This window comes from Aquarana catesbeiana, linkage group LG01, assembly GCF_042186555.1.
Source record: "Aquarana catesbeiana isolate 2022-GZ linkage group LG01, ASM4218655v1, whole genome shotgun sequence".
Taxonomy (NCBI): domain Eukaryota; kingdom Metazoa; phylum Chordata; class Amphibia; order Anura; family Ranidae; genus Aquarana; species Aquarana catesbeiana.
The window spans coordinates 965,165,705-965,189,827 of NC_133324.1; the positions used below are offsets into that span (position 1 = coordinate 965,165,705).

The 24,123-nt window shown below is 45.2% G+C and overlaps 1 protein-coding gene across 1 annotated transcript; it reads right to left on the bottom strand.

Moving 5' to 3' along the window:
* Nucleotides 1-5,124: 5,124 nt before the first annotated feature.
* On the bottom strand, nucleotides 5,125-17,512 carry LOC141126802 (POU domain, class 5, transcription factor 1.1-like). Its single transcript, XM_073612797.1, has 5 exons — nucleotides 16,817-17,512; nucleotides 15,542-15,653; nucleotides 14,011-14,141; nucleotides 8,105-8,269; nucleotides 5,125-5,352 (listed from the first exon to the last, which is right to left on the bottom strand). The coding sequence occupies exons 1-5, from the start codon at nucleotides 17,384-17,386 to the stop codon at nucleotides 5,125-5,127; spliced, it is 1,206 nt and encodes a 401-aa protein (XP_073468898.1). The 5' UTR covers nucleotides 17,387-17,512.
* Nucleotides 17,513-24,123: the final 6,611 nt, after the last annotated feature.

The following is a 24,123-nucleotide window of genomic DNA, read 5'->3' on the forward strand; positions in this document are numbered from 1 at the left end:
TGAGGGCACGGACAAGCCACCACTCAGACCACTCCCTCTGTGCCGGCTCGCCTCTGAGGTCCCGCAAGGACCTGCCAGACCTCCACTTATACCCCCAGCTGCCTGACAGTTTTACACACTGTATAGCGTGCACAAGAGACACATGGACTTTGGAGGAAAGTGTCCCCCCCCCCCACCTTCTAAGGCTCAAACCCAGCCTAAGACAGCTGTAACAACTACCCTGAATCAAGGATCTGGACAAGGTGCATCTCGGACGCATGGAGAAGTTGAGATTTTCCAAAACTCATTTGGAGCCATTTAAAAACTTAGTATCCAGTAGCTTGTCCTCAGGTGCTTGTGATAACTGGGTAACCTATGTACGATACCGAAGGGGGATGTATCTACTCTAACTCGCTGTTAAAACCGAAGTGGACTATGCTATTAAGGATACTACCCTGCATGTTAAGTGGACACCACTAACCATTTTAGCTACTGGACGGAAGTCCACAGTATTGACTATACACTTATCAGCATTTTGCTAGGGCCACTAAATGGACTGTTCTGCTCCCGTCATGCTTATCCCCAACTTGTGTTTGGAATAGGACCCAACACAGAGACCCAGCTGTGCATGACAATAGAGGAGGTTGTATGTCTGTGGTGGCCACCTGTGTCCTTAGACAACTGTCTAATTTTATATGCATGTGGTGGAGGTTTGGTTTCTTTATTCATTGATAAAACGTCACTATGTGGATTTTTTCACTAAAGTAATTTTTTATTTGTGAATACTGATAGCTCCTCTTGAATTAGATTAGGCATACAAAAAAGTGGTTATATAGGATAGGCTGCGCTGCTTAATAAGTGAACGTGATCATGATGAGTTAATATGACCATGCCAAAAACATCAATAAACAACAATAAATATAAACTGAAATAAAATACAAACAAAGCAGATAAATGTTTGCTGACAAACAGTATAGGCTTGAGTCCCACAAACTGCACGATTCCAGTAGTAGAAATAACATAGATGGAAACTCAGAATCAAGGACCAGGTAATGTTAATAAGTCCATACAGTCAGACAACAGTCCTTATTGGAAAAAAACAACTTTTCTGATAAAGGGAGAAAGCACCAATCTTCAAACAGAGTGAGGCATGCAAAAAACGGTCTCCCTGGGGAGCGTGATGTTATAGGAAGTTCCTCCACCTCAGACAAAACTGCCCCTTACCGGATGGGAGGAGCGGCGTGCTGATGTCACCACCACACCACGCTGATCCCGGAAGATACGGGCAGCAGCTGCGAGCCGGACGGCTTATATTGTTTTTAGATGCGTTTTTTAAAGCGGGGGTTTACCCACACCGCCAAAAAAAAATAAAAAAATATTAAAAGCCAGCAGCTACAAATACTGCAGCTGCTGACTTTTAATACATTGCCACTTACCTGTCCCAGGGTCCAGCGATGTCGGCAGGGGACGCCGAGAACCCGCTCGGTCCTCGGCAGCTGCCGCCGCCATCCTAGGTGTGGGTATCAGGAAGTGAAGCGTTGCGGCTTCACTTCCTGGTTCCCTACTGCGCATGTCGCGCTGCGCGTCCCTAGTGGTCCCCGCTCTCTTCTGGGAGCTGTGTGTTCCCAGCAGACAGCGCGGTGGGGACGGGAAGAGGCATAGACTCCCATGGGAGTCTATGCCGGAAGTGGGTGAAAATACCTGTCTTAGACCGGTATCTGCACCCCCCTCCCCCCCTGAAAGGTGCCAAATGTGACACCGGAGGGTTCCAAAAAGCGGAAGTTCCATTTTTGTGTGGAACTCTGCTTTAACCAGTCACACTAAGTGCATTTCTTATTATCTTTTTTATACAATAAATTAAAACTGTATCACGCTATGGAGCATCTCTTTTCATATCTGTTTTTGGGATCTGAGCGTTACTACCCCAATCCAGTGGAATTCCTGAGCGGGGACCTGTGAGACACTTCACAACAGAGACCCAGTGGCTGGGGGACACAGCCACTTGCTCGCACGATCTCTGTGACAGGAGATCTGTCGATCCGGTAAGGGGCAGTTTTGTCTGAGGTGGAGTTTCCATCTATGTTATTTCTACTACTGGAATTGTGCAGTTTGTGGGACTCAAGCCTATACGGTTTGTCAGCAAACATTTATCTGCTTTGTATGTATTTTATTTCAATTTATATTTATTGTTGTTCACTACTAGGATGTTTTTGGTATGGTCATATTAACTCATCATGATCACGTTTACTTATTAAGCAGCGCAGCCTATCCTATATAGCTATTGAGGTGGGGGTTGTCTCACATTTGTGGTTGCAGCAGCATATAATTTTTTGTGTTTTTCATAGACGCACCATTTGAAGGTTAATTTGAGGGATAGCGCAGTATTTTTTTTGATACAAAAAAGTGGGGAAAGAAAAAAGGTTTCCCAAATAATTCTGAGGAACACACCTATATGGTTGATTATATCCAATCCCTGAGGTGACGGAACATTATGACTACTATTGGGACTACTCTACTCGGTGGTGGCTGGTGAAGTTTTAGAATGGGGGGGGCGCCAGACCCCGCCCTTCCTTTTTGACCCCTCCCACTTAGTGAAAATGGGCATGGTTTCAATGAAATAGTGGGCGTGGCTCGCATCTGAGATGAACGAGGGAGAGAGGGAGAGAGGGATGGAGGGACAGTAGGCCCAGATTCAACACAATAGCAACATGTGTGTTCTAGAAAGTTTAACAATCAGCAGATACAGATATTCCAAACACCTGGTGTTAGCACTTCAATCATCCCAGCACCATGGTTTTTATGGTGTCAGGATGATTGAAGTGCTTTATTTCTCTTATTACATTGTAATATAAAATTAAATCATTCAACTCACCATAATGAAGAATCAGTGGGAGCCCTGAGTGTGTCACTAGCCACGTCACCTGCCACCAGGTGCCCCCAGAGGAGTCCCTCCTTACATGCAGCCTGCCTGTTTCCCACCAAATAAAGCAGCCTGCCTGTGTCCTACCAAATAAAGCAGCCTGCCTGTGTCCCATCAAACCCCCCGTTCTCTGTGGGAACACAGCGACACTTACCTTGCTGACTGTGTTCTCTCCTGCGGTGTCTCTTCCAGCGGTGATGGAGGGGTCCACTCCTTTCATACTTCCTGTTCTCTTTCCCGGGCGCAATGGGAGAAAGAAAAACAGGAAGTGACATCAAACTCAGAAGTCAAACCGCCCGGCCGTATTAATAGAGACTACGAGCGCCGGGCGGGAGCTACTCGGCGCTTCGGAAAGCGCCGCAAGGTGGGATAAATGCCAGCAAATGAAACGCTGTGTCTGCAATCTCGTGATTGCATAGACGTGGCGCTTCCCATAGTGCACTGTGTCCAGCGTCCAAACACAGTGCACAAAAAAAATAAATACAAAAGAAGGTCCTTAAGGGCCAGCTTTAAAAAAAAAAAAAAAAACTTTCTTCTTGACTTTTTTTTGGTGTCTGCCTGGAGAGGGGGTGGCGCCCATGCGCCCCCTATGGACAGGCCGCCACTGATTCTACTGTAAAAGTCCCCACTCTAGTCTTCTACTCCGGTGTAGCTGTGTTGTCCTTTTTTTACATTTTTTGTTTTGTTTGTTCATAGTAACATTGACTGGGGGGGGGTCAGGTTTTAGGGTTAAAGTGGCTCCAGACCAGCCAAAATTTAAGCTTTCATCCACATAGCCTTTACAATCCCATTTGTAGAGAAAAAAAAAATATAATTAAAAAGTAAAAAAAAAAAAAAAGGCAATTTAGGCATCATAGCATTAAAATTTCCTTTATCGAAGTGACTATATTTACAAGTATGCATATATGTGTCAAACAAAAACAGCCTGGGACAAGTCCATGCAGAAAGGAAGAGGAAATTTGTGATTAAAATAACGGATGTGACAACATACAAATTAACCAGTTTTAGCACAGACTTGTGTTACCCAGCCTGAAACTTGAGTCACCAACCCAAGAACAGGTACGTAGTTCAGAATTTTTGTGTGCAAAACCAAAAAGTCCAAAAAGTCTTAAAAATCAAAAAACACTTGTTCTAGGCTAGCCCCACAAAGTAATGAAACGGGCATAACAGCCAGGAGTCTAGCATTTGCAGACTGAAATGGAAAATTTGCGAAAGGTTTTACTACAAAAATCTCCCTATACCTCCCGCAGAAAGAAGATGGGCCGTTTTGTACATTGAGGGATGTCATAACATTCCAGTGTTCACTCAGTTTCCTCCTTAAAGCGGGAGGTTGACACAAAAATGGAATCTCCGCTTTTCGGAATCCTTCGCCCCCTCCGGTGTCACATTTGGCACCTTTCAGGGGGGAGGGGGTGAAAATACTTGTTTAATACAGGTATTTGCACCCACTTCCGCGGGAGTCACACCCCTTTCCCCCCCCCACTGTCTCCTGGGAAACACACAGGTCCCAGGAGACAGCAGGGGCCAGTTAGGACACGAAGCGCGGCTCGCACATGTGCAGTAGGGAACCAAGAAGTGAAGCTGCAACGCTTCACTTCCTGATTACCTCACCGAGGATGGCGGCGGCAGCAGCCGAGAGCCGAGTGATTGATCGGCTTCAGACATCGCTGGACCCTGGACAGGTAAATGTCCACATTTATTAAAAGTCAGCAGCTGCAGTATTTGTAGCTGCTGACTTTTAAACACTCCTAACTCAAAAAAGGCCATCTCTATAGCTACTCCCCCAAAAGCCTCAAGCTGGGAGTCAGGTATCCAAACTTCAGGGGAGGTCCTTCCAATCCCAACCTGGTTAGCAACGGATATTAAAATTGGTTGACATAGAAGGCATTTTAAAATATCAAAAAAGTAAACAGAATAAATAACCCTCTCAACAAGCTACTTCAACACAATATTATATCATCTTCTCATTTGAGAAGACCCTGAGCTCTCCTAAACACCTCAAAATTTAAGGAAGGAAAGACATCTACTTTGTAGATCAAAAATGTGGAGACAGTGGCAAACAGGGGATTAAAAATTAGAGACACTTAATAGTCTTGCGAAGCATTAAAAGTGTCTAAAATGTAAGTTACAATATAAAAAGGTCTTCACAATGGAGCAAGAACATAATCCTGGTACAAGCAGGGAAGGCCAGTAGTCCCATTTCGAAGACGTCTTAGACTCAAAAGTTAGCAGAATTGATTTCCAAGCTGCATTCCATGAGGAACAGGCTGTTGAAACATGTAGTTGTACATTGGTGGCAACTCAGACATATAACCTGGAAATGGCATCTCCTGATGTGAAAAAAATCCAACATGAGGGACGATGTGTTGTGGCTCGTGACCTTGTTTACCAAGCCCCTTCATAACCTGACGCCTCTCCTTCTGACGGCGTTTACAGAACCACACACGGACCACCTGTAGAACAAAGAAAGTTTAGGCAAAATATGATGGCACAGACACCTGAAAACATGAAGACAATAGTTTGTAGATCTGCTAGATTTCCAAAAGTATTGGGACACCTGCTTTTACATGAACTTCAATGTCATCCCAGTCTTTAGCTGGCCACACATTATACAATTTTCTTTAGGATTTACCTCCAATTATGTACTGCAAGGTCCTGCCTGATTGCATACAAATTGAAAGTGTTTAGGTTTGACCTCATATTATATGGTATTGGTAAAGGAACATTGTACAAGAAAATTGTATAATGTATGGCCAGCCTTAGCCTGTAGGTTTAAATATTGAGTTGGCCCACCCTTTGTAGCTATAACAGCTACAGCTCTTCTGGGAAGGCCGTCCACAAGGTTTAGGAGCGTGTCTGTGGGAATGTTTGATCATTCTTCCAGAAGCACATTTGTGAGGTCAGGCACTGATGTTGGACGAGAAGGCCTGGCTTGTAGTCTCCACTCCAATTCATTCCAAAGGTGATCCAGCAGGTTGAGGTCAGGACTGTGCAGGCCAGTCAAGCTCCTCCTTTATGGACCTTGCTTTGTGCACTGGTGAGCAGACATGTTGGAACAGGAAGGGGCCCTCCCCAACTTGTTCCCACAAAGTTGGGAGCATGAAATTCTCCAAAATGTCTTGGTATGCTCATGCCTTAAGGAGTTCCCTTTACTGGAACTAACAACCCCTGACCCATGAAAAAACAACCCCACACCATAAACCCCCCCACCAAAGGATTTGTTTGGGGTGGATGAACTTGACTTGCCTGCACAGATTCCTGACCTCAAACACCTTTGGAACGAATTAGAGCAGGGACTGCGAGCCAGGCCATCTCATCCAACATCAGCACCTGACCTCACAAAACATGCTTCTGGAAGAATGGTCAACCATTCCCATAGACACACTCCTAAAAACTTTGACGACAACCTTTCCAGAAGAGTTGAAGTGGTTACATCTGCAAAGGGTGGGCCAAAAAAAACGAGTCTGCACACACACACACACACTATGAAAAAAAAAAAAAAAAAAAAAAAGAATCATCCTGGTGTTGGCCAGCACCTGCCACTGTAGTTAGCAACCAGTTCTTAAGTTAGATATATGGTGGTGTAGGCACAATCTTGGAGTAGCAAGCAAAAATGAGTGCTCACTCCTCTAGTTCACCCACAGGGTTGCATCTGTCAGGGAAACATAAGGGCTGCCCACTGCTTTCCTCTTTTACTAGTTCCTGTACCAGATCAGTGACTCAAGTACGGAAGTCAGGACACTTAGTAGCTAGGGGGAAAAGATAAAACTTATAATTCATTGCCTTCTTGTCTAGGTGACAACAACCACCAAGACCTAGACACAAGCACTCTTTGGGCCTTGCTCTTTTCTTTACTGAATGTTGGACTCCCTCCCAACCTTAAGTGCCCAGCTACTATTTTGTCTGGGTCTTCACTGGAATTCTTCCAGCTTGGTGTCCTTGTGAGGTCAGCTATGCCCAGCACAGTTTCTAGGCTCAAACACGTGTTAGAGGGGCTTTGCAGTTGACTAGACGTTGGTGTCAAAAGCACAAGTCCCTGCCACCCTCCTGTTCTTGCTAGAACACCGTCTCTCCTGCTGAGGTCAAACCCGCTACCATATTGTACCCCACGCCATCCCAAGAAAGGAATGTCCACGTTAAAGTTCCTGCATTTTACTGATGGTTATGCCATTTTCTGACTTCCGTCACATCGACATTCCGGAGTCCTTGACAATACATTGTCACATTTAGTGGATGGTGCACAGAAGTCCCATGTGAAAGCATATGCAGTCATCTCCTTCTACAATCCCTCCTTCCACCAAAAGGGGATTCATACTCACAGGACTGGGTTCTCTGCACTCACCTCCTCCATAGGTACACTTCTCCTGGGACCCTCCAGTGATATAGCCCCACTCAAGGAATTCTTGGCCTTGACCAACCCGCCCCAGCCCCACCTCCATAAGTCAGGAAGTCTACAGCCGGCTGTTCTGGGTGCAGTCTACTTCTCCCAGGCCTCCACGTGCTGGTAGGGCGTTTGGCTCCCATGTCCCATGGCTCCTCCCAACCTGGCTTATAACTGGCCATCGATTCACCCATGACATCACTGCAGGAGGACTCTTAAAAGTAATTCCAGGCTTTTTTTTTTGTTTAAGTCAGCAGCTACAAAAAGTTTGACTGCTGACTTTTAACATCCACTTGCCTGTCCCACAGTCCAGCAATGTGGCCGCACAGAGCCCCGCTCATCTACCCCTCTCCGCCTCTATTGAATCTGGGCACTGTCCGATTGGACAGGCAATATTCTGGGACCTGTGACGTGTCCCAGAAGATTGCTGAGAGGGAGGGGCTGGCTAGGGGAGAGGAGTCGCCGCCTAGATGGCCTGTACTCAGAAGCAGAAAGTTGGACAGGAAGTCCCACTGAAAACCAAGCACCCGCACCCACTGCCGCCCCCCCCCCCCCCCCCCAAAACAAACATAAAAAAAAAAAATTGAAATGCCAAATGTGGCATGTAAGGGGGCGAGGAGCGCTTAAAGCAGAAGTTCACTTTTGGGTGGAACTCAGCTTTAACTAAAGAGGCCTAGCACCTGAAGACACTGTCTGCTGTAAGCAGACACTATTCTGACACAGCCACCTAGTGGTATACTAGCCAACTGCACCTGTCAACGCATCAACCCTCATTATAAAAAGGCAAACTACAGGGTGGACAATCCCATTATGAAAATACTTACATCCTTCTTCATATGCAGTGCCTCAGCAATCTGTTCCAATTCCTGGGAACCTGGTTTGTTGTGTTTCATAAAATAAGCCTCCAGGCGGTCTTTCGCAATGCCGTGGATCCCTGTCCTTCGTTTCATCTTCCAGGACCGAGCCAGCGCCTGTCCCTCACCGAACAGCTAAAAGGACCAAAAATAAATTGCCAAGCATTGCTTCGGAGGCACCAGTCAAGAAAGCAAACAATGGACTGACAAGAAATATGCTACAAGTGCTAAGATAAAGATTTGTCAAATGAAATCAAAATCTCAACTGGAGAAGTGTTCTCACATTAGAGGAAAAAATTAAAAAATCACAAATTTCTCTCCTAAACCCCCCCAAACATCTAGTCCTCCTTCCAGAACCCAAGCCCCTTTAAACACCACAAAAGGTACCCAGTATACTTAGGCTTTGGCTTTACCTAAATCCCAAGAGGTGTAAACTGGAGTAGTCAATTTTAAACCTACATTTTTTTTTTTTTTTTTTATATCAAAAAAGGGACCCTTATGAAAAAATACCACTGAAATCACCATTTGGGACCTAAAAAACGCAGACCAGACTTGCAGCTAGTAAAGTCAACCAATTAAGCCACTGGATCAGCCTGGGGAGTGAGCAGTGGCAGTCTCTATAGTCGCTTACCGAACACTTTTCAGAAGCAAACAAAAAAAAAAAAAGAAAACAAAGTTACTTACCGGTAACATTCTCTCTCCACCCCCAAGAGTCTCAGAACAGCACCTTTGAGAGACCTTAGCTCCTCCCTTCTCAGGAAACACCGCCTCCAGAGCTTTAAGCCACTCCTTCCCTCCAGCCTGTCAGTTTTTCCGCAAAAACCTCTGGCCAGTCTAGGGAGACACAAGAACACATACCAACCTTCATACTCCCGATGCTCTCACGTCCTAGTGGCAATTTATTATTTGGGTGGGCACCGGTGCTGTCCTGAAAGACTCTTGGAAAAAACGTTATCGGTAAGCAACTTCGATTTTCCCTCTTTCGTCTTTCAGGACAGCACCTTTGAGAGGATAAGTGAGCACTTACCCTAGGGTGGGACTACTGCTTGCAGGACTTTACGCCCGAAGGCCTGGTCCTGGGCAGACAATAAATCCAGCCTGTAATGCTTAACGAAAGTCTTAAAACTTGAACACATTGCTGCTCTGCAGATATGTTCGGGTGTAGCACCAGCCCACTCTGCCTGTGACGTTGCCATGGCCCTAGTGGAATGGGCTCAAATACCTTCCGGGACCTCCACCCCTTTTGCCATATAGGCCTGACTGATGGCCAACTTCAGCCACCTGGCTATCATATGTCTAGAGGCTTTGGACCTCTTCCTAGCCCCTGAAAAGGAAACAAAAAAAAGAAATTGGATCTCTTAAACTGTTCCGTAATTGCCAAGTACTTTAGTACACATCTCCCAACCTGTGGAAAACATGGCCCTGTTCCCCCACAGGATTTGAACAAAAAGTGGGCAAACAGATTTCCTGATTCCTATGAAATTTAGAAGCCACCTTTGGCAAAAAAGGCCGGGTCGGTCTTAAAAATGATCCGATAAGATTTGAAGGAAAGGTGCCCTCCTCAAGAGGGCTTTTAGCTCACTAACCCTCATTGCGGTAGTGATTTCTACAAAAAAAAAAAAAAAAAACCCACACACGTCTTGAGATTTAAAAATGTCACTGAACAAGACTCAATAGGCTCTAAAGGATCCCCTGTAAGAGCCTGCAACACCAGGGAGAAATCCCATATAGGAAAAGGATGGGAGCTGACTGGTCTCTGCCTACTTAAAGCTTTAAAGAACCTGGATATCCAGGGGGTTCACTGCTAGTTGTTCTAGGAACACACTTAGAGCAGAAACCTGTCCTTTAAGAGTACTGAGGGCCAGTCCCTTATCTGCTCTACTTTGTAAGAACTCCAGAACTGCTAAGAATTGAACTTCTTCCAGACCTTTAAATGGATATTGCACGTCTCTCCTTTCCTACAGAAGAGTAGCTACCAACCTTTCGGGGAACTCCTTACTTCTCAGCATTTCCTCCTCAGTAGCCAGGCTGCCAGATTCCACCTGAGGACAGCAGATTGGGCCTTGATAGAGGAGGTCATCTTGGACCAGCAATATCCAAGGCGGTTCCACCACCAGATCTTTTAGGACAGAAAACCATGGCCTCCTAGGCCAGTGTGGCGCTATCAGGGTCGTGTCCCCTGACTGGAATTTCCCCAGGACTGCAGGCAACAGTACAGGAGAAGGGGGGCAATCCGGAGGAAGCAGTGTCTTCACGGAAAAGATGGAATCCAAGCAAAAATCTTCTGTATGAGATTTATCGATTGAGAGGCTTCATGTGTTCAGGATGAGCCTGAACCTGCGGGCTTCCAAACCACGAAGACATGAGGATAGAACCCTCTCCCCAGGTGAGACCCGCAATACTACCTCCCGCTGTTCGTTCCTCTAGTGAGGAAAGCAGTGACGCCCCCTTTTCCGCACACTTTGACAGATCTGTAACTAGAAGCCTGTGTGTGGGGGTGACTTGGGAATTCCAGTCTGTACCCCCTCCTTACAATTCCTAGGATGAACAGATTGGTAACTGACTCCCACTGTGGGAGCCTTCCTCCCACCGGGGGTTAACCTGTCATTGGGACTTTCGGGGCTGTTCAGGACAGGAGGGGAAAAAAAAAAAAAAAAAAAAATCGCTCCCCCGCGCCCTCTGCCCTTGGTCCAAACTTTTTTCTGAGATTCCGCCCTCGGAAAACTAAACTTTTGCAGGCGAGTTTTTTTTTTTTTTTTTTTTTTTTTTTTTTAGACTGTTCCCCCCCCATTTCCTCTTTAAGGAAAGGGCCTTCTTTTTAATCGGCCGTCCAATCAAGGACAGCCTCCAAGTCCGGACCAAACAGTAAATCCCCCGTGAAAGGGACTCCCAAAGCTTGACTTTAGATGCATTGTCCCCTTGTGAGGTTTTTAACCAGAACGCTCTCCTGACTGAATTGGCCAGGGCGGAGGATCTAGCAGACATGCGGACCGACTCTGCTGAGGAATCCGCAATGTACGTGACACCCTTTAAAAAGCATGGGGAAGACCCTCCTCTTCTGTTCTCCAAGACCTTTGTACATTTGATCATGGAGAAACAGTGACTCTCCTCCTTGATACCTAGAGTGGTGTGGATGGCTCCCAAGAGCGCTTCCACTAAGGAGAGTTTGTAATCGGGAGGTTCTGGTGGACTCGCCATCCACATTCGGTCTGACTCCCTTGAGGAGTCAGAGGATGCACTGTCAAGATCATCCTCTAATGCCCCTCGGGTGCCCCCAGGTAACCCTTCACTGACGGAGAGACCTGCTGATAGACCAGGTGCGACTTCTTGCTGCGCTGGCAGAGGATTAGATGGGTGTTGCGGGGGCTGAAAACAGCGTTTTAAAAGACTGGAAGGTGCTGGAAAGCTCCTTAACGGACCCTGCCTAGTCAAAACCCTGCTCTGCAGAATGTTCCTTAACCAACCCCTCAATGCATTCCCTAAACAGAAAATATGTGAAGGCGCCCTTAGCGCTGATCTGAGTAAATAAAAATGGATCATATAACAAGGGTGTGTGAATAAAGACCAGCAGCAAAACCTAAAAAAGTGTTCACAATACACAAAAAAAAAAAAAAAAAAAAAAAAGGGGGAGGATAAAGTGATCTCGCACGGTCCTATTTAAAAAATAATAATTCACACAAAAACAGTAAAACATTTCCTCAATGTGTGAATAATTAAAGTGCTGATGAAAACTCAATGTGGATATTACAATGTAAAACATAGAAAAAAAAAGTAATAAAAATGAAGATGAAAATAAAGTGCAAAGTAAAATAACTCCAAGGGGATATGCACTCTAATAAGTCCCTACAGCTATAATAGTAAACTGTAAGGAGGTGAAATCATAGGTTAATGGATGGGGCAATGAGAAAAATAGTCCTTTCAAAAGGCTGAAGTTCAAAAATAATGGTATAAAAAAGGTGACCAAGTGCAGAGATGGTAAAATGAGGCAAGTAAAGTTCCTGGGCAACTCCACCAGTGGTCTCCTAGTGGCAGTGGTCTCTCAGAACTCTCACCTCGTGTATATGAAGAAATCAGCACCAGATTTCTTTGGTGAGTGGGTATTTATGCAGCATCCAGGTAGAACCCAGTCAGATTCTCATACACAAACCATGGCCCTACGCGTTACATCACGTCTCGTGACTTCATCTCAATCTGGTTCCCTAGATGATCTCACGAGACATGACATAACGCGTAGGGCATGGCCGTAAGCAGACATATACAGGAAACATGAGAAGGCGCTGTGAACGCCGATTCTTCTGTTTATTTGCCCATTTAATTGTTTTTAAATGTAAGAGTCCATTTCTCAGTGTTTTAATAAATGAAACCCCAGATTATTTTAACATGCTACACTATTGGAAACTTTTCTCTCTTCTCGATATCATTGCAATACACCGAAGTCTATTAGGACACAGATATGGAAATATACAGAGAGAGAGAAGCCGCTAGAGCCGTGGTTTGCGTATGAGAATGTGACTGAGTTCTACCTGGATGCTGCATAAATACCCACTCACCAGGAGAGATCTGTTGATGCCGATTTCTTCATATACATGAGTTCTGAGAGACCACCGGTGGAGTTGCCCAGGAACTTTTCTTCTTTTACCATCTATGCTCTTAGCCACCTTTTGTATACCCTCATTTTTGAGCTTCAGCCTTTTGGAAGGACTATTTTTGTCATTGCCCCATCCATTAACCTGTGATTTCACCTCCTTACAGTTTACTACTATTATAGCTGTAGGGACTTAGAGTGCATATCCCCTTGGAGTTATTTCACTTTGCACTTAATTTTCATCTTTATTTTTATTTCTATTTCTATTACTTTTTGCTGCATTTTACATCGTAATATCCACAATGAGTTTATCAGCACTTTAATTATTCACACATTGAGGAAATGTTTACTGTTTTTGTGTGATTTTATAGGACCGCGCGAGATCACTTTATTATCCATTCCCTACACAGAACCTTGGGCCAAGAATCCCCCATAGTACTCCTACACGATGGGCACTTTCTCTTGGGATTGTGTGGGGACCTAAACTTTTCAGTGGACCCGCTCTGAAATGACAAAAACCCAGACACAGCCATTAGAATCTGCCAGCGCACAAACAAATAAATCCAAACCGACACCAGGAGTGCACCCCCCCCCCCCCCCCAGGACCGACCACCACCAGGGTCCCAGAAGTACACCTCCTCCCCTCTGACCACTAAAGAGGGGGGTTCACTCGTGGAGCTGACAGAAAGATGGTAAGGGACCACCCCCCCCAGGGTTCCACTTACCTTAGAGTGGCAGGTGATGGCGTCACCTAGCGCCAATCGGGAAGTGTCTGTCTGACATCCCTTCAGGCCAGAAAAACAACGTGGTCAAGCGGAAGTGCCCGCCCTGCCATCACCCGCCATCCAGCCCAGCCTCGAGCTCCACACTGGCCGCCAAAGAGCGCGGGGAATGCCGTACCATCCACAAGGCACCGGAAAGCGAGAGCCCTGGCCTCCATCTTCCCCAAGGGAGGATAGGGTGCGTTACCGCACTATGCAGAAAACGGCCTCCCCAGCCCAGCTGCTGTGCTTGAGAGATCTCTGTCTCTTCCAGGAGAACACTGGCCTCAGCTTCCCCAGCTGAAAATTGGCCCTGGTTTCTACCAGTGTCTCCCCTCCAGAGGAAACACTGAAACTGACGGGCTGGAGGGAAGGAGTGGCATAAAGCTCTGGTGGAGGTGGTGTTCACTAGAAGGGAGGAGCCGAGGTCTCAAAAGGTGCTGTCCTGAGAGACTAAAGAGGGAAAAATGGCTGCTCACGCCAATTTCTGTACCCTACAAACTTTAGGAGTGGTTTCATGTCCAGCTTACCACATCAAGGCTTTCTTCTTTTTCAACTTCTTCCAGCCAGCGATGTAGAAAGGGTTTAAGCCGACACATAGTCTTGTAGTTTAGCTGGGCTGATTCAAATTTACAGAGCGTTGCTAGGCTAAGCTTCTTTCCTGTGGGGGGGGGGGGCGGGGAGAGAAAAAAAAAAAAAAAAGTCACTATAAAAATTCTACAGACGGGACAAATGTTTCTAGTTGACACCAGCAAAACAGAGAACTACAAGGGAAAATCAACCCTTAAGGGTTAGACCGTCATTAAGCGTTCATTGTTATAGGTGTCCCTCTTGGGAAAATCTTATCTTAAGAATTTTTGTTCGAATTTCACACCATTAGTGGCCTGCGGCAACGGCCGATTTTCGTACGGCAATCAAATTAGAGTAATCGGACATGTTGGAAATTTTTTGAAAAACCAAAAACGGATTTTCTAATCAATGATGGGAGAATCGTGCGAGAAATATACATCGAAAAAGAAATGCACATGTGCAAGTTTAAAAAAAAGATTCCCAGCCACGGAAATTCTTTTCTGTAGAAACAGGAGGTGAAATTGAAGGCTTGGTTGGCCGAATTTTGAAATCAATTGTGGATCACAAGATGCACAAGTTTTGATTTTCAAAAGAAAATTATTTCGAAATTCGACCATGTATGGCCAGCCTTAGATGTCTGTTCATGAAACAGAGAAAAGCTGAGTTCCCGATGACCACAGTGGATCTCTCAGGAGTGCCAGTTTAGTGGAGAACATGTTCTTCACTTCTCATCACAGGACACACCCTTCTGTCATTGAGATGGCCGGTTTAATGAAGGTCTGAAGATCTCACTGGCCATCTCTGTAAAATATCTTCATCCCAGATTCTCCAGCCTAGAGCTGGAGAATCTGGGTGAGAAGCTGCTGTGATGTGTGGAAGAGGCTTCTTTCTTCACAACATCAGCGAGCTTAAAACTGGATATAAATAAGGCACCCCTATCACACGGGCGCCTCCATTGGGATGGATGCCGCTTGCTCAGTGGGGGATCGCTTCACTGATCCCAGGTCTGTGGTCACTCACTGTGTAGAATGGAGACGGACCCAGTCTCGCTCTCTATGGGGAGATCAGGTGAAAACAGACTGTCCATTTGCATCTGATAGACCAAAAAAACGCACTAATGTATGGTCTTTTAGTACCTATTCAAATCTGAGCAATGCAGAATTGCGCAATTCTTTCCACAATGCAGCTGCAGGCATCAACCCGGTATCCTTTTTTTGTAGAGCCAACGGTCGGCTTTGTGATAACTGATGCAGCCGCTCAGCTGTATAAGCGTCACCCCCTCCCTCCCACGGCTTGCTTGTGCCATCGGCAGGCCCAAGCGATAAGCCAGAACGTCCACCGGCTGGCTGGAGACCCAAACAAGGCCGGAATCGGCTTTGATCGGGTCTTGGATCTAGAAACCCAAAAGTGACGTCAATTCTGGTTTACTGGAGTCTTAAAAAAAGGCGGGAGGGGGGAGGAGGGAGAGGTTGGTCGGTCAAGAGTGCTTACCATACCAAAACTTCACGGCATCGCAAACATTTGCTTGTGTAAACCCCATATTCAACCGCTTCTGCCTCAGGTCCCTGGCAAACTGCTCCATTTCCATCTCTTTTAGCATTTCCTAAAAAGAGATAAAAAGCAATGTAGTCATTTCCCCCCTGCCCTATTTTAGGCTTTTACTGATACTCACATCTGAAGACACCCCCCCCCCCCCAATGGGTGCATATGAGCCTACAGAACCTAGAAACCACGATCAGTGGCATCATAATGTGAAAAGCTCTGGCTTCTGCAGATTAGAGTTGCCACGTCATCCCTTTAAACCCAAACACATATGAATTAAACAAGTTCTGAGGCTCACTGAATGCAGATAAGGCACCAAGTAAGTTTAATTGCCACCTTAAAGTCGCCAGAGAACCTGCGTAATCCATAGGTGTTCGGTTTTAAAAGGGATGAGGTGGCAACCCTACTGCAGATGCCTCCTATAGCTGCAGGAAGGAACCACTCCTGAAACCTGTAAGGGGGGCTGCAAATGGAGCATGCATGGGTGTAACATAAAAACATGGTCAAAAAGGATGAAAAAAAAACTACTACTAAATGCAGCCACCACATCTGCAACGCTATCAATTTTGATTTTAAATATTCAAAATAATGGGGCTCATATATCCATTTGTGTGTCATTGCCAATCTTGCCTTCTTAAAATGCTAGTTGCCTGGCTGTCATGTTGATCCATTTTCAATGTTTTAGATCACAGCCAGGTAACAAGTACACAGAAAAGGAACTTTGACTTTCCTGATTTATATTGCTGACCTAGTTCAAGTCTATACAAGTACTGAATATAGGAGACTAAAGATAGCAGGCTCTTATTGGTTTTTGCATGCACCTAAATAGTTACAGCACCAGGTGGGGGGATAGAAGAAATTCAATTTAATATGGATTAGAAAGACCTTCAGCCCTGGTTCACATTGGTTCGATTTGACATGTCAAATCGGCAGCAATTGCATAGTCCTAATCGGTGCGATGCCACACCGATTTACAAAAAATTGTTTCTGTACTACTTTTTGCGATTTTGAGGTGTGATTTCCATTGACATCTGTGCAGAAACCTGCACAGATGTCTGTGGAATTGCAGCCAAAATCAGGACGGACATGCAGGAGTGAAATCGTGCGAGTTCAGCTGAAATCGCACGGCTTCATTCCCACAGCTCAGTGTGAACCTGGGCTCAAGGCCAGCTAAAAATCGAAAGACTTTGGCATTCTAGTTGAGCACAAGCCATGGCCACTCACCAGCGTGTCCTCCAAGTCGTCAGACAAAATCTTCTCCTGTGTCACCACGCTGGTCACGGTCTGGCTGGCAAGTGAGTCGCTCTCTTCGGCCACCTCTTGGGTGGGGGTGCTGCTGCAGCGGCTACTCTCCACGTTAACTGCCTCGGTCTCCACCGGCAAGTTGAGACTCAGGTCGGGCGGTGTTGGATGCACTTCGGAGCCTGGAATGTTGGAGGTTTTCTGGGTCTGGCTGGAAAAATTGGGGCTCCCTGGCCAGGAGGCTGGAGTCCAGTCATGGGGGTGAGACTGATGAACTGGGGGACTCTCCTCCTCTACTGATCCATCAGAATCCTCACTCTCCTCGATCTTCCTGCACTCCACCATGCAGGGGGTCTCCCCGTTTAGCTGATGACTTGGAGGTGCACAGAGATTGAGGTGACCAGGGGGCTCCAGCTGAGCGTGGTTCCAAGCCATAAACTGAGCCTGGTGCTCCCCCAGATCCCCACTATCTGTCCTCACAGCCGGGGAGAAAAAGGCCTGGAAGGGGTGGTAGTAACTCTCAAAGCCCTCTTGGATGATACCATGGTTCATGGTCCCCCCAAGCACTGAAAGGTCTTTGATCTACAAGTTAAGTAAAAGGTTCAAATGCCTGATAAAGCACTGGAGAGGCTAGGCCTACTAAATAAAAAAAAAAAAAAAAACTCCTTGTCCAGAGGCCCTTTAAGAGCTGAAGAAGCTTGGATGGAACCTTGACCACACCTCAGCTGTTCTTTCCAATGTGTCTATGAAGATAGCTCTTCCAACCTGGAAGGCCATTAAATTAAATTGGCCTATTTACTCTAGAGGTGGATATCCCAGCCCCACCCCTCAATCAATGGTTATGTTAATTGATCCCATCATTCATTGGTTCCTCTACAGCAAATAACCCCCACTGTCCGCCCACCAGGGTGAATTGACTATCTTATTTCTACATGGATCTGCCCCATGAAAAAAATATTCAAGGTAGAAGTGTAGTTGTGGGGGCATCATGGCTGCTAATCACAAAGGTGATGCAAATATGCATAAATATAATGGATTGCTGAAGGTCAGCAGGAATCTCCATATTAAATGCTCAGCAGGCATTTCTTGGACAACATTGATTGCAATGATACAAGGAGAGGAGAATCTGTCCAATATCTTCCCAGCTATTTGGGATCATAAACTAAATCGCCTGTCCCTGTAATAAGGCCCCTTTCACACTAAGGAGTTTTTCAAGCAAGAAAAATGCTTCCCTTTAAAATCAATGAGTGCTTTCACACTGTGGCGGGGCGGGGCAAAAAACAATCCCGCTTGCAGCATCTTTGGGGTGCTAAAAAAAAAAAAAAACAAACACCAAAAATGCTCCTTTCCTTTGAAATTGTTGGGAAGTGCCTCAAAAACACCCTACAGCGTTTTTGGTGCAATTTTTGAGCGACGTGTCCTTTAACCACTTGACGCCCAAGGTACGTACATGGATGTTCTTGGGTTTCAGTGGTTATACCGGGATGGTTGGTGCACCTACAGGCATCATCCTGGTGTCATTCTTTGCAGCCGCCAATTGTCTTTCATGCAGACGTGATCCGAGTGGCTTATTAGCCACTCAGTCACTTCTGCCAGTGGCGGAAAGGGGGTCCCACCCGCAGCCGCCTCTCTCATCCAATTGCGGTGGAGATGGCTGCCCTGTACAGAGAGAGAGGTACCGACGTCATTCCCCTCTCTCTGTAACCCCGGAAACGACAAGTTATGTTGTCACTTACGGTTTCGGCTCTTTGTTTACCTGGCCGTCGGCGGCCAGCAAAGCAGCCGGACTGATCCGTGTCTGATCAGCTGAATGGGAGGCCAGAGGAGAGTTGAGGTCTAATAGAGCATTACATCTCTCCATAAAGAGGACCTGTCATGGCCCATGTTGTCACAAGGGATGTTGTTTATCCCTTGTGTTAGCAATAAAGTTGGTACAAAAAAGTGTAAAAAAAAAAAAAAAAAAAAAAAAAAGTATAAAATAAATAATAAAAAAAAAATCGTTTAAGCGCCACCTATCCCGCCGTGCTTACGCGCATACTAACCATAGGTACCATACTGACGAGTCCAGGATTCCTGTGTAACTACAAGAGCCCAAAGGTGGTTCATATGCGTGTTTTGACTGCACTTAGATGCAAAGTCACACGCTCTGAGGTGAGCATTAAATACCTAAGGGGAGCACCAGAGTGAGGAACACCACCGCATGTTCTGGATTTTATAAATCGCATGAACTTCATTACATCTGGATAGACTCTTTTTGGATACCATACACTTGCACAGGAGCACTTCTTCGAACAACCCAGCAATGCAATATTGACAAACTATATAATACTGGATGCTATGCACATGAGCACTTTTTTATGCATTAGTGGGTTACTGATAATCTATACAGGATCCTAAAAGTGGGAATTTCACTTTTTTTTGCACAGTAGCACTTTATATTAATTATCATCATTGTTTATGCTTTTGTATACACATCTTTTATATATTTTTATATTTAATATATGTGTTCATTTATTGCACTATTGTCACTTTCCACTGTTAGGAAAGACATTTATTTTCACAATTGGAGGTTTTTATATGTTTCTTTTTACACTGGTATAGTGTATGACTTTGGAAAGCGCAGCACATATATTTATTTATCCACGTTTGCATGATATATGAAGCATGTTTAACGCTTGCAGCTGATTTTTGATAATTAAGGCATTTTGGATTAGTGGAGGCTCACAGGACGCTTTATATTTAAACGTCTCAAAAGTGCTGCAAAAGCGCTCAGCGTTTTACCGGCAGTTTTGAAGCGAACCAATGTGAAAGGGGGTCTAAGGCACAAAATGTCATGTCCCATGGCTATAGTGTATATACAGATGATTGCTATCTCATATACCATATTTTTCACTCCATAAGGCGCACCTGACCATAAGACACACCTAGGTTTTAGGGGAGGAAAAAAATTATTCTGAACCAAATGGCTGTGGGTCCTGCTGGGAGCTGGCCATGGCCAACTCCCAGCAGGACCTACAGGCCAGTGGCCAGTAGGACCCATAGACCATGGCCAGTGGCCAGTAGGACCCATAGACCATGGCCAGTGGCCAATAGGACCCATAGACCATGGCCAGTGGCCAGTAGGACTCATAGACCATGGCCAGTAGGACTCATAGACCATGGCCAGTGGCCAGTAGGACACACAGACCAGCAGGCCCCACAGACCATAGCCAGTTGCCAGCAGGACCCACAGACCCTGGCCAGCTCCCATCAGGGAGCGTTTGCATGATATATGAAGCATGTTTAACGCTTGCAGCTGATTTTTGATAATTAAGGCATTTTGGATTAGTGGAGGCTCACAGGACGCTTTATATTTAAACGTCTCAAAAGTGCTGCAAAAGCGCTCAGCGTTTTACCGGCAGTTTTGAAGCGAACCAATGTGAAAGGGGGTCTAAGGCACAAAATGTCATGTCCCATGGCTATAGTGTATATACAGATGATTGCTATCTCATATACCATATTTTTCACTCCATAAGGCGCACCTGACCATAAGACACACCTAGGTTTTAGGGGAGGAAAAAAATTATTCTGAACCAAATGGCTGTGGGTCCTGCTGGGAGCTGGCCATGGCCAACTCCCAGCAGGACCTACAGGCCAGTGGCCAGTAGGACCCATAGACCATGGCCAGTGGCCAGTAGGACCCATAGACCATGACCAGTGGCCAGTAGGACCCATAGACCATGGCCAGTGGCCAGTAGGACTCATAGACCATGGCCAGTAGGACTCATAGACCATGGCCAGTGGCCAGTAGGACACACAGACCAGCAGGCCCCACAGACCATAGCCAGTTGCCAGCAGGACCCACAGACCCTGGCCAGCTCCCATCAGGACCCATAGTGTTGAGGGATATTTTGAGTTTACTGGGTGGACACTGGGTCAGAGTAAATGGGGTGTATGGTGGGGAGATAGATGGAATGTGGGGGTCAGCTGGCCCTGGGGATGTCAGGGTCTCTCACCTAAGTGATAGCAGCTGCTAGTGCCAGCTCAGCAGGTCCTTGCATGGCCTCCTCCAGTCCCGGGGGGGAGGGGGTGATGCTCCTCTTTCGGGGTCAAGCAAAATTGCAGCCCGAGCCAGTCACATTGGTCCCAATTCCTGAATCCCTGGTGCACCCGGCCTCCAAGATCCCGGGAAGTTGTAGTTCCCTGGCTGTGCTGCGCTGTTTCTCCACCAACCGGGAGCTTAAGCGTGCTCGGAGTGGACTTCAACTCCCAGAATGCAACAGCGTCGGCTAGTTGGCAACGGGTCAATATTTGCTGCATAAGACGCACAGACATTTCCCCCCATTTTCTTGGGGGGGGAGTGCGTCCGATGGAGTGAAAAATACGGTATATACAGAATATTACTATGATCTATATACAATATATTACTATGATGTATATATAATAGATTGCACTGATGTATATACAATACAGTACTATGAGGTACATATAATAGATTTCTATGGTGTTTATACAAATGATTACTATGATATAAAAACAATAGGTTACTAGAATGTGATTGCTATGGCGTCCTTACAAATGATTGCTATGGTCTATAAAAAAATATTTTACTTTGTGACGCCGCACCGTTTCCCAAAAGTAGTTCCTGTACTACTTTTGGCGACTTTCAGGGGGGCGATTTGAATAGACATCCGTGCAGAAAACCCGCACCGATGTCAAATTGCCCCCCGAAGTCAGAATGCACTGCCGGTTTGAAATCGTGTGAGTTCAAGCTGAACTAAAAATGATTTCTAGTCCTCATTCAGTGTGAACCTGGGCTTGGGTAGGATTAAAAAACAAGGTCGGCGTTGCATCGTTTCGGTCGGCTCTATTGCCAGCAACAGCAGCCGATTTGGCAAATCAAATCACATGTCAAATCGCATCAATGTTAACCTGGGCTTAAAGCAGATTTTTTTTTTTGAGCTGCAGTGTACCCTAAGTTGAATTCCGAATCTTAATTGATGCGATTTGGATCCGACATTACAGGAAGATTACCCAGCTATTCCCTGAAGTTGCCTCAAAGTCAGATTGCTATAATCTTTGTATATGGACTATAGACTGAAGGACCTATGAATAAACGGTTGTAGGACAAATCATCTGAGTTTCCATTATTTTTTATGGGGAAATTGGCTTTGCTAGACGAGTGCTTTGGATTACAAGCACATTTCCGGAAGGAATTTTGCTCACAATCCAAGGTATTACTGTAGTTGATTTTGTAATTTCAGTAGTTATTTCTACACTATTTCACAAAACCTATTGATCATTGGATAGGTCATTATTTAAGACCCCATAGGGGGGTTACACCATTGTTGTTATAGTGGAAGAAAGGTAGCGCCTCACAATTCTGTTTGCGAATGGTGCATATACAATAGATTGCTACAATGTATATACAATATGTTACTATGTTGTATATACACACAATAGATTACTACGGTGTATCTACCATATAATACAACGTTTTCCCTGACGCAGGCTCTGTAGTGATGCCAGTGGTGGCCAGGCAATTAGTATTTTCAAAAAACAGGTCATCATTGCCAGCCCTGTCTGTTCTATTTCTAGGATTGTTTCCCTGTTGCAATGGCTGGCATTGCTGGCCTTCTCCCAAAAAAAAAAAAAAAAAAATGCTAGTTGCTTGGCTGCATCTGGATCAACGACCTAGACAGGCGTCTAGAAATAGAATTTAGTCCCCTTTCAAACCAAATCTGACTTTGAAATTATGCGACTTCACTTGAAATGCACGATTAAGCCCTCATGCACACAGGCTGTTAAAAAAACGTTATGAAAACGCCAGTATCTTTGCAGTGATTTTTTTTTTAACTTTTTTCAGCATTTTTCAGCGTTTTTGCAATAGTGTTTTTTAGCGTTTTTGAGCGTTTTTCCCCGTTAGCGTTTTTGAGCGTTTTTTTTTTTTCAAATTTTTTTTTTTTTTTTTTCAATGGATCAAAAATGCTAAAAAACGTTGGTGAATGACGTTTTTGAGCGTTTTTGAGCGTTTTTCAGCGTTAGAGCGTTTTTACAGCTGAAAAACGTCTGTCAGAACTCACTGGTCCTGGGTTTTTTTTACAGCTTAAAAACGCCTATGCCACTTGCAGCTCAAAAACGCCTAGGTGGGCATGAAGCCATAGACTAACATAGACAGGCCTTTTTAAGCTGCAAAAAAAGCTCAAAAAAGCAGCTGTAAAAACGTCCGTGTGCATGAGGACTTAAAAGCCGCAGATCGGTGCGACTTGGATGACATTTGTTTGACTTAATGCAGAGATGTCAATGTTCTGTCCACCAGGTGTTTTATACTGGTTATTTGTACCTGTGTTGTTAAATTTACATACAAAATGTGTAATTTACTTAAGACAATCATATGTGGTGTGCAGGCTCCATCTAGAGTTCCTTTTTGGTATTGCTGCAGTTCTGTTTCTTTGTTTATTTGTTTGTGTAACTAAGGAAGTTGTCAGCAAGCAGGGAATTCTGGGTAGAATCTTGGCAGGAAGTGAACCAGCCACCATTCTGTGAGAAGACATTCAGGAAACAACACATGTATTTCTCTATCTATCGCCATCACCCCTTAGAGAACTTAAAAAGTAAGTTTTTACTATCCCATTTTGTACTGTATATTGTTGTTTATGCAATATTATACCTATTGAGGTCTATTTCTGTTATTTTGTAGTTTCACCTGGCTTGTTCTAATAAAACTGAGATCAAAGAAATATGGTATCTACGGTTATTGGGATAAGTAGGTTTAGCTATCTGTTCCTTGAGACAAAACAGTTAATGCAAGCGGCACCTGAAATTGCCAAAAATAGTGCAGGGACTACTTTTTTTTTCAAGTCGGTGCAGAACACCAATTTCAACAGCTCCATTTCTAACAATGGGGTGCAACTTGTCATGCGATTTGGACCTGTCAGATTGCATGACAAGTCACACCGGTGTGAATGGGGGCTTAGAGAAAATTGGGAGTCCTCATGTCTACAAGGGGTTCTGATTGGATTTTGGAACTAAAGGCCTGGTGATTTTACAAGAGCAATTTTGATTGTTTCCCAGGACATTTGGCTGCTCAGCTGATGGATATCAGGCAATGGAGTGGAAGACCAGCTGATGGGAATCAGGCAATGGAGTGGAAGACCAGCTGATGGGAATCAGGCAATGGAGTGGAAGACCAGCTGATGGGAATCAGGCAATGGAGTGGAAGACCAGCTGATGGGAATCAGGCAATGGAGTGGAAGGCCATTAAAGTTCCACCACTTTGTAGATGTAAGGGTCTCCATTCACCTCACAAT

What these genes read in the sequence shown, in the direction of transcription:
- LOC141126802 (XM_073612797.1), bottom strand. Translation starts at nt 17,386, where the DNA reads ATGAACCATGGTATCATCCAAGAGGGCTTTGAGAGTTACTACCACCCC. An exon ending in AAGAAGAAAGCCTTGATGTG is followed by an intron (nt 8,270 to 14,010) that starts GTAAGCTGGACA and finishes TGGTCCTTTTAG; the next exon opens with CTGTTCGGTGAGGGACAGGC. An exon ending in CACTGCATATGAAGAAGGAT is followed by an intron (nt 5,353 to 8,104) that starts GTAAGTATTTTC and finishes TTTGTTCTACAG; the next exon opens with GTGGTCCGTGTGTGGTTCTG.